The 9,948-nt window shown below is 34.3% G+C and overlaps 4 protein-coding genes across 5 annotated transcripts; 2 read left to right on the plus strand and 2 right to left on the minus strand.

Moving 5' to 3' along the window:
* Nucleotides 1-321: 321 nt before the first annotated feature.
* On the minus strand, nt 322-2,205 carry Caf1-105 (chromatin assembly factor 1, p105 subunit). The gene is made up of 6 exons (XM_066289676.1): nt 1,958-2,205; nt 1,617-1,803; nt 1,364-1,557; nt 1,184-1,307; nt 932-1,124; nt 322-881 (listed from the first exon to the last, which is right to left on the minus strand). The coding sequence occupies exons 1-6, from the start codon at nt 2,078-2,080 to the stop codon at nt 506-508; spliced, it is 1,197 nt and encodes a 398-aa protein (XP_066145773.1). The 5' UTR covers nt 2,081-2,205; the 3' UTR covers nt 322-505.
* A 573-nt stretch (nt 2,206-2,778) lies between these two features.
* LOC136342861 (nucleoporin Ndc1-like) lies at nt 2,779-4,730 on the plus strand. Its single transcript, XM_066289098.1, has one exon. The coding sequence runs from the start codon at nt 2,940-2,942 to the stop codon at nt 4,650-4,652; it is 1,713 nt and encodes a 570-aa protein (XP_066145195.1). The 5' UTR covers nt 2,779-2,939; the 3' UTR covers nt 4,653-4,730.
* Nucleotides 4,720-7,286, minus strand: Irbp (Inverted repeat-binding protein). Its single transcript, XM_066289099.1, has 3 exons — nt 6,830-7,286; nt 5,912-6,771; nt 4,720-5,408 (listed from the first exon to the last, which is right to left on the minus strand). Exons 1-3 carry the CDS (start codon nt 7,065-7,067, stop codon nt 4,944-4,946), a joined length of 1,563 nt encoding a protein of 520 aa, XP_066145196.1. The 5' UTR covers nt 7,068-7,286; the 3' UTR covers nt 4,720-4,943.
* A 469-nt stretch (nt 7,287-7,755) lies between these two features.
* LOC136342869 (pre-mRNA-splicing factor RBM22) lies at nt 7,756-9,581 on the plus strand. 2 transcript variants are annotated; one of them, XM_066289118.1, is made up of 6 exons: nt 7,756-7,888; nt 7,992-8,073; nt 8,125-8,442; nt 8,498-8,642; nt 8,703-8,919; nt 8,975-9,581. In XM_066289118.1, exons 2-6 carry the CDS (start codon nt 8,020-8,022, stop codon nt 9,525-9,527), a joined length of 1,287 nt encoding a protein of 428 aa, XP_066145215.1. In that variant the 5' UTR covers nt 7,756-7,888; nt 7,992-8,019; the 3' UTR covers nt 9,528-9,581. The 2 variants fall into 2 exon arrangements, with proteins under 2 accessions (XP_066145215.1, XP_066145216.1); XM_066289119.1 differs by having other exon boundaries at nt 8,004-8,073.
* Nucleotides 9,582-9,948: the final 367 nt, after the last annotated feature.

Here is a 9,948-nt window from a genome sequence, read left to right on the forward strand (position 1 = left end):
TTTCAAATTATTTATTACAATTTGAATTTATATTATACACCTTTTTGCACATCCAACATATGCAAAAAATACAAAAACTAGATTGTAGTAAATAAATTAACAAACAAACATTTTCGTCATAATCTTAATACTTGATATGTTTTTTTTTCCTTAGAAGCCATAAATATATGACAAAATTGTCATTGTTGAAGCTGTTATATATATATATATATATATATATACGTCTTGGACGGGAGCAAAGGGTAAGCATGTAAAGAATCTTATAGATGTGAGTGGGTGTGAAGAATTGTTAGTGAAGCATAAAAATGTTGATGTAACAAATAACGTGGGTGATATCAATTTATTGTTTTAGGGGGCAAAAAGAGAAAAGACTTTCTAAAAGAATAGACAATGAAGACTTCAAAAAAAAAAAGGACAACTAAGAACAAAAAATATCCATTTTAGTGAACCAACCTTACAATAATTCCTCTAAGAGCTATATACACGCGTGCATAAGCGATTTCGCTCATGCACGCTCACTAACATCTATAGAATTCTCCTCACATTCACTATTGGCCTGCTTCCAAGGTACACCAAGTTCATCCAATTTAAAGGTGATAAGGCTACAAAATCCATCAGTAGATGATGCTATTAACAGCAATCCGTCCTGGGACCAGCAGAGGTCCGTTAAACGAGTATAGTGGATGTCTTGAAATCTTGCAATAGGCGATTTTTGCTGAGTATCATATAAAATAATATTATGATCAGTACCCACTGCAAAAATCATGCGATAAGGCAAGTTTATTACAGGGTCTGGACCATTTTCTCGTAGTTCAAATAAAATAGAGCAGCAGCATACCACTGTGCTACTATGCCTTGGTATAGGAAGTATAGCTGCAGGCCTTAAAAGGAACAATTGTATTATTATGTTTTCTGAGAGTGCCTCACTTACGAATTGAACTCATCCATGGTGAAAACTAAGGTGGCATTAAGGGCAGTTTTGCAGCTCTCAGTCTCTAAGTAGCCAGATGGAACTATCAATAATGAGCCATCAGGTGTAAATTTTAGTCTTCTAAAGAAAGATTTAAATGTATCATCGTGGAAATATTTGACCTCCTTGTCTCTAAGAAAATGTCCTTCTGGAACTATTTAGAATAGATGTGAGGTATACTTATACTATTAAATTTATCAATAATGAAATTACCTGCAGAAATTTTTCCTTTATGAATTCGAGCTTTAACCTTTTTCCCTACAGTGTCAAACAATCTACAAACACGATCAGTACTAATTGTGGCAATAAATTGGTTTTGTGGGTCCCAAGCAACTCCCTAAGGGTAAAGATAAAACCTTAAGCTCTTTTAGAAAATTAACTTTAAATTCTAACCTGAACAAACCCTTTATGATCAGACAATATGTGATCCATTTTCCCATTTTTTATATCCCATAAAATAGCTGTATTATCGATGCTTCCAGACAAAATCTTAGAGCTATCAACTGACCAACAAATATCATAGACATCTTCCTTATGTCCTCTTAAAATTTTATGAACAATCCACGTTTCTTTGTCATCATTGTCACCTATTTGAAATTATGAATTTCAGTAGTTTATCTCTTAATATCAAAATAATTTATTTTACCTTCAAGTAAGGAGGCACTATCCTTTTTAAGCTTCCAGATAATAATATTGGCATCATCATCTCCTGATGCTAAATATTTCCCACAATTGGACCATTTGACACAGTTAACAGATCTCTGGTGCGTTGTAAGATCACATATCAAATTTTGGTTTACTGCTCCTGTCTGAGCTATATTTAATTGCCATATCTGAAAGAAACATTGCTTAGCAAGAGGTTTTGTACATATTGATTTTAAATATTCAATCTCTGGCTTTTACATTTTGATAAGAAACGTAAATATTTTGGTATAAAATATGAAACTTTAATTTAAAATTTGTGTAAAAATAGAGGATGAAATTTACCAGTACATGACAATCGCCACCTCCTGAGGCTAACCTGTAAAATTGGTCATTTTCCAGGTAAATATCCACCGAAAACACTGGCTCTGTGTTATGCCACGAAATTTCGGGTATTGTGCATTTCATCGTGTATGTTTAAACCTTTGATGTTCGTTCAATAACATAAAAATTGAAATAAAAATAACAGAAATATTAAAACTCGTAGATTTTGCAGGACTTCCCGCAAAAACCTCAAATAATGGTTGAGTATTGTCAATGTCAATGCTACAGCCATGAATTCCTAGTATTAAATTTTTCTTTATAGGTCATGGTAGGCAAAAAGGCAACAATGTAACGCATCATACTGGCTCTCCACCACATAAATAAATAACATTTTACTAAAATTTTGTATTAAGCAACTAGCAGAATCTATATTGAACAATCCACGTTATTGTTCTTTTAAAACACGTAGTATCCATAACATCATTATGAAGAAAGCCAGGATTCCCTGATTGAGGATCTTTCTGATTATACACGTGTTCATTTTCTTCCTTAAAAATATATTTAGCTTGTTATACCGAGTTAAATATATTAATTTTGCTTTAAATAATTTTTTTCTTTAAAGTGTTTGTTTTTAAAAGACATTTTTTATTTTATTATATTTAATATTTTGTTAATATAATTTGTTTACTTATTAACATCCCTAGACATCATCCAACAAATAAAAGGTTTGAAACTTCTTTTTTAATATATATTGTACACTATCTGCGATGTTGCTGTATTATTTTTTTAACATACAGAATTTTAAACTTTAATATTTAACGTCAATGTCATATGAATAAAAACAAGAAATATTTTCGAAAAGTTCACATCGTAACGGAAATTTCTCAAAAGTTAAAAGATTTTTATAATAAACTTAAAATTTACTTTTGCAAAATAGAGCTAGTGCTTCAAACCAATGAAACATTGTTCGTAAAAGTTTGACCATATTCCCGGGAGGAACATAATGAAAATGAATCCTAACCTAGCAAGTGCTCCACAGACTGTTACATATAAAGACTTGCTCCTTCAGAAGTTGTCTTATGCGGTTATTTCAAGTGTATTGTCGCAGTTTATCATCTTACAATTGTATGTGTTTTTTGCCAATATCAGTCTTTTACATCCCATGGAATGGCTTATAGCAACATTACAAACTATGACTTCAGCCAACACTCGGGTCTTCATTATACCGTTTATTACTATAATATTCGCTCAAAGCATAACGTGTGCTAAAGACTATAAAATGAAATCATCCTACAGTTCAACAAGATTCCAGAAGTTTCTTGCTGCATTTTCAGTCCATAATCTTGTGTTACTATTTCTTCACGTTGGTGTAGGGGCTATGTTAATTTGGTTGTATTTGTCCATATCCAGAAGCCCTTATGAAAATTTGACAGAACTCTGTATGGGACAAGTTTACTGCCTAAATGAGGGAAGTTTTTTCCTTATATTAAGTGGCTTATGGATAGGATTGTATTATTTTGTGAAGATTTGTATGGCTGAGAAAAATTTAGCTTTTCCAGTGATACATCAAAGAAAATTCTTGCAGTTAAAAAGCCAGCTGTTACCCCTTATCAAAGAATCTGTCACCCAGTCTTTTTGGCCCTGCATTATGTTTATATGTTTTTATTACTTTTATGGATTTACCTTAAAAACAACCTTTAAAAGCATATTTGGACTTATTGATTATGAAGTGCAGTCCAACATTTTTATTTATTTTCACTTGTGGTTCTTTGGAACACTCTATTACACTAACATGAGTCTAATGAGATTCTACTTTAACTTGTTTCTAACAGAGCCAGTGCAATTCCCCCTAGTGAAACACCCCTCTAACAGTCTGACTCTCCAGGAAAGTATAACTAATTATGATTGGCCAATAGTTCAGAATTTGGCCTGCCTAGATCTCCACTTGTTAGCACAGTGGTCTCAAACAAGGCGTCAAACGTTATTCTCAATATCTGTACCAGGAGGGCACCCTCACAATTGGAATTTACTGGTGGAGAATATTTTAAGACTGTTTAGTGAATACACCCAACTGTTGAACAAGACCATTGACTTTCCAGAAAAGCAGGTGAAACCTCAGGTGATTCAAGCTCCTTTTATTCAAAGACCTGATCGATTTAGAAACCTGAGAAATATGGCTCTAATTGATCATGACAATTATAGTTATGATGTGGATGTGTCCAAAAGTCCTGTCGCAGAATTTTCATTTCCTAACAGGATACTTTTGAATGTGTGTTCTCGTATTACTGCCACATGGAATGTTATTAAAGTAGTAACTGGCATAAACTTTATGTTTGGGGAATTGCCACAAGCTAATATCCGTAAATGCCTAGCTAATGGAAATTTGATCATATGGACCTCACAAGGGATTGCAGAACTTGTCACTGCATCCTTAGAAGAAGATAAGTTTGGGGCGGTGCAAAAAGATCTTCCGGCAATAATTACTAGTTTGGTGAGCTTGAAGCAGGGTCTGGATAAGTTGAATAAGGTTCCAGCTTTGACAAGAAAAATGGTGGGGTATGACAATTTCAATTGCAAAATGAAAGGAGCTGTAACTGCAGCTGTTAAAAGGAGTCTTTTCAATGTGTGTAAAAGTTTTGAAGTGTATCTAAAGGATGTACCGCTAAAGAAAGAAGTGTTTTCCTATTTGGAGAGTCATGTTATTTGTAGAAGTTAGTATTTAACTAATTTTTATTTATTTAGTTTTGAGGCATTATGGTTGATTTTGTAATAAATAAAATGAGTTTTGTGTTTTTATTGTTTGGAATATTTCATTTAATGAAATAAAATTACTGCAAAAATTAAATGCTAATAGAAAAAATAAGGAATATGAAACATTTAATTAACAAGATTACGTTTTTCTGGTTAAACTAACAAAAACATGTATAATAAAAAACATTAACTATCCTAAAACTGAATTCAAAAACAGGTTTAACTCTAATACTGAATATCTATTAGGGTGTTATTTCTATTTTTTTCCTCGCTTAGAAGCAGCACCTCCGCCGGCCTTTCGTTTCTCACCTCTCGGAATAGCAGTGAATCCAAACAATTCTTCAATTCTAGTAGCAATACTTTCAATCACTTCGTTCATTTCTGTTATATTGCTTGTAGGGTCTTCCACATCCTCTTCCGGCAAATCCAAAAGTTTCGACTTAACATACGCCTTTTTCTTGGAATAGCTCATGTTGTTGAACATTTTTGGGTCGTACTTCCACTTAAGTTCCTGTATCAAACTATTTACGACAATTTTTTGCTCTTTACTTGCGGTGAATGCAAGGGGTTTCGTGTCGTTTAGGCATTTTGGCAATAAGTATTCCTCACAAAAAGGAATATCTTTAATCACAAACAATTTTTGCTCGTTTGCGTATTTTGGGATTAGCTCGACGTATCTAATTTCAAACGGATGGCGATATTTCTTAATGCAAATTAATACCTGAAAGAAAAAAGAATTAGCTTTATTGATACCTTATTACTCGACCGATTTTCACAATGGGTGCATATAGGTACGAAAGGTTTCTCGTAAAGACATTAAGATTCTGAACTACACTATATTGAAACTACTGGATCATCATTACTCAACTAGATATATTTATTGTCTAGTATATAGACGACGACACAAAAATAGGAGCAACTGCTATTTTAAGCATGCTGAATATTTCTATAAATGTTATCTTTCAAAATGTCCAGAAATGCTCTGGATGCTTTAAAAATAACCTTACGAGAAAATTAAAAATTCCAAATTTTGTGCATAGGAAACCATCGAAAGCCCACACAAAAAGCGAAGCTATTCTCGCTGCAAAACTTAAAACTAGGGCTAAGTTTTTATCGTGAAGATTCTCATAATGAAGCAGAGGACGGTTATTTGTAAACAACAGTGCATTATTTATATAGAATTACAAGATTTCATACATAATGGAATTTCCTTTGACCTCTTACCTTATTATTTTCAACACAATACTGCCAAAACTGTTCAAAATAGTCCTGAAGTTCCTCTTTCGGATCCAAAACTATCAGACTGACTTGATCAATAACTACTCCAATATTGGTCTGCCTATCTGATATGTATTGCAAATGGATTCCCAATGGCAACTTGCTGTAAATATCATACTTATCTTGTAAATCAAACTCTATACATCCTAGGGTACTGGTGAATAGTTTGTATTTCTGTTCTTGGCTTCTTGCACCTGGATCTTGTTTAGCTTTTATTACTATTCTACCATCCCTGGTGGCTTTGCTGGTATTGTACAATTTGGCTTCTCGAATAAAGTTTACTTTCATGACTTTAAGAAACCTATCATAATCATTTTTAAAAGGAAACAATTTGTATCGTATTTTAGTGTATCGGTAGATAAGCAAGTTTGACAACTTATCCACTAGACCTTCTTTATCTTTACAAATTGCCTCAGATGTTGGGGGTTTAGAATACAAGTGAAACAACTCATTGTAAAATATTTTGTAATCAAAATTAGAGGTCATGGAAATTAGTTCCAGGGTTATGTCACAAGGCTCAAAAGTTTTTGCCTCATTGAGGGCTGCAAATTTCTTTTGACTATCACCCTTCAGTGGATTATCATCATTGGTGATTATTATTAGTGTTCTTTTGTAGTAAGCTGCTTTTATTCCTTTAAATTTTTTGCGGCAGAGTAGGAAAAATGCTGCCAAATCAACATCTACAGTTCGCTCATATGCAACACGCAGTTCATTGAGTGACTTATTTGATACTTCTTTTAGCTTTTTAATGGATTCAAGCATGTTGTCTTCCACTTCTATTAAATTGGCTTTCTGATCTTCATTAACTGTTAAGGAAATGAAGTATAGGTCCAATATACAGAGTATCAACGATTTCACATTTACCAAAAAGAATTCCAAATTGATTGTAGTTGCTTCGACTTGTGGCAAATATTAAGGAGTCTGCTATCTCATAACAGGCCATTATAGCCTCCTTGAATGGATGTGTATCATTTCCCTCAGAGTCTATGCTAACTTTGAACATGCATGGATGTGTATCAATGGCTATCAGTACAAATGATGGTTTGAAATTGATTGTGGTTGTTTCTTCGTTCTCTTCAGGTTCTGCTTCAAAGTCATTCATGGTGCGATTTGTGTCTCCTCAATTCGGTCTATAGCCCTACAGCGAATGTTTGTATCTGTGCTAATACTTATTACTATATAGTTCAAATCGGAGCATAGGAGTTATGCAAGTGCCAGAAGGATTGCATTAGATTTAACCCGCCGCCAATACAAATCAACGAAATATGCTGCGAGACATAGAATTTATAATTATTAGCGCTGCGATGGTATCGACACTGTTGCCAGCCCATCCCTAAAGTCGTGAATAATCGAACTTCAGCCGAAGCTGTATTCCAAGCCACTTATTCTACTAATTGTTAAAGACTCATAAATTTTATTCTCTAGATTGTTTCCTCACAAAAATCGATAAAATGGTTTATTAACTTAATTTGTTAAACAATAATAGTCAAAAAAATTTTAGATTTAAATTAACTTTTTTCAAGTTTTCCCACTGCGAAATCTAATGAAATATTAATTTAAGATTTATCTTCTACATATTTGCTATGTGTTCGAAAAAAAAAAGAATTAAAACTTCAAATAACAAACTGCAATAAGTCCATTATATATATAATTAAAAGAAGTAGAAGAATTGGAAATAAATGAAATTGAGATAATCACACTACTAGCACCACCACTGCACTGTTGCCAATTTCAATTTCACGTTCTTTACCTAATTTAACAAACGCCAAGACGTCAGCGTCAATGTCAAATGCTAATAGATGAGTGTGGTTTCTTGTTTTCTTTTTTTTAATTGTGATTTTTTGATTTTTGAAGAATTTAGGACAGTTTCCAGTTGGTAAATCCAATTACCCTACAATCCAGTAGTGCATGGAGTTGTTAATGGTATTTTTTATTATTTTAACATTATTTTATTGTTTATGCAAATACTTGCTTGAATACAAATCCCTAAACCAACAGAAACACTATAAAGACAAGTCGTATTTAGTTTGATTTCCAGATCTGAGGCGCAGACAATGGCTACGTCCAAAACCACCAACACTTACAACAGGCAAAACTGGGAAGATGCTGTAAGTACTTCAATACCACCATTAGTAACATCCTTGTAACGCCTTTATTAGGATTTCCCAATACTATGCCAGACCTGTCTGGGAGACAACCCATACATAAGAATGACAAAAGAACGATTTGGCAAAGAGTGCAAAATCTGCTCTAGACCTTTCACAGTGTTTAGATGGTGTCCAGGAGCTCATATGCGTTTTAAGAAAACTGAAGTATGCCAAACTTGCAGTAAACTAAAAAACGTTTGTCAGACATGTCTTTTGGATTTGGAATATGGGCTGCCAATACAAGTGAGGGATGCTGCTTTGAAACTTAAAGACAGCTTACCTAAGAGTGACGTTAATAAAGAATATTACATTCAGAACATGGAGAAAGAAGTAAATAATTTAAAAATTAGCATTTCTGTTTTTGTAAGTGGGTTGTTGCTTTTAGCTTGATAAAGCAGATGCTGGCAGTTTAAATGCAAAGCTTGGAGAACCCAATGATTTGTTGGTAAGACTAGCCAGGACTGCTCCTTACTATAAAAGAAATCGGCCTCATGTTTGCTCCTTTTGGGTGAAAGGAGAGTGTAGAAGAGGTGAGGTTTCTTAATATCTAGACAGTGATAGAAATATGTGATTAATTTGTTTGGTTGCAGGTGAGGAGTGCCCTTATCGGCATGAGAAACCGACAGATCCAGAAGATCCTTTGGCAGATCAAAACATTAAAGATCGTTATTATGGAGTTAATGACCCTGTAGCTGATAAACTACTAAAAAGAGCTGCTGCCATGCCCACTTTAGAGCCTCCAGATGACAAAACCATAACTACCTTATATTTGGGAAATTTAGGGACTCTAACTGAGGGTGACCTAAGGTGAAGAATTTTTTTTGCTAAAAAATTTGTATTTATTTTTCTGAAAACATTATAGAGATCATTTCTATCAATATGGAGAAATTCGCTCTATCAGCTTGGTCCCAAAGCAACAGTGTGCATTTGTCCAATATACAACTCGAGCAGCAGCAGAAACAGCAGCAGAAAAAACATTCAATAAGCTCATTTTGGGGGGCCGTAGAATCACGATTAAATGGGGACGCTCTCAAGGACGTACAGGGCCAGCACATCAACAAGCAGAAGAGATATACCCAGCAGTTCCAGGCCTCCCAGGGGCACTACCTGAACTCAGTAACAATTTTTTCAATTTGGAACCTGGACACATTCCCTTACCGAGCATGCCGCCGCCTCCTTCGCTTATGGTGCCGCCGCTGTTTGGTACACCACCATTGCAGCCATTTTTCTTCAATCATGGCCCTCCTCAGTTGCCCCCATTTGCTCCACCAGTAGTTAACAATACTGGAACTAACACTGCAACAACATCAACCGCGCCTCCTGGTGTTGGAGACGTTAGTGTGCCACCTCCGAAAGCACCTGTGCATTATCCGAGCCAGGATCCTAACAGGATGGGAGCAATTCAACGAGAGTAAGCTAAAGGGGGAAATTGTGTATTTATGAAGAATAAATAAAGGAATGGAAATGGAGCATTTGTTTCATTTGACAAAATTTTTCGTTTTTTGGGTGAAAACTTATTGTGGTGTTTGTTTAGCATGACTTGTAATTTTGTTTTTTAAACTTAGAAAATCGTTTTCAATAAAACCGATTTCCCAACCAACACCAGTTTATTTATAAATTTAATATTGACCACTTGCAAAATGACAAAATGGGATCAATTCTTTATAAAATTTTATCTTAATTTTTTGAAATTGAGGTCAATAAAGAATGAGCATATAAGATGTAATGATTATATCGCTTCTTCCGGTTTCGCCGCCATGGATTGGTGGCTAATTGATTAAAAAGGGCGGACAAAATAGTTTCGCGGCACATTTCTATTTTGCATCACACAAATGG

This window comes from Euwallacea fornicatus, chromosome 13, assembly GCF_040115645.1.
Source record: "Euwallacea fornicatus isolate EFF26 chromosome 13, ASM4011564v1, whole genome shotgun sequence".
Taxonomy (NCBI): domain Eukaryota; kingdom Metazoa; phylum Arthropoda; class Insecta; order Coleoptera; family Curculionidae; genus Euwallacea; species Euwallacea fornicatus.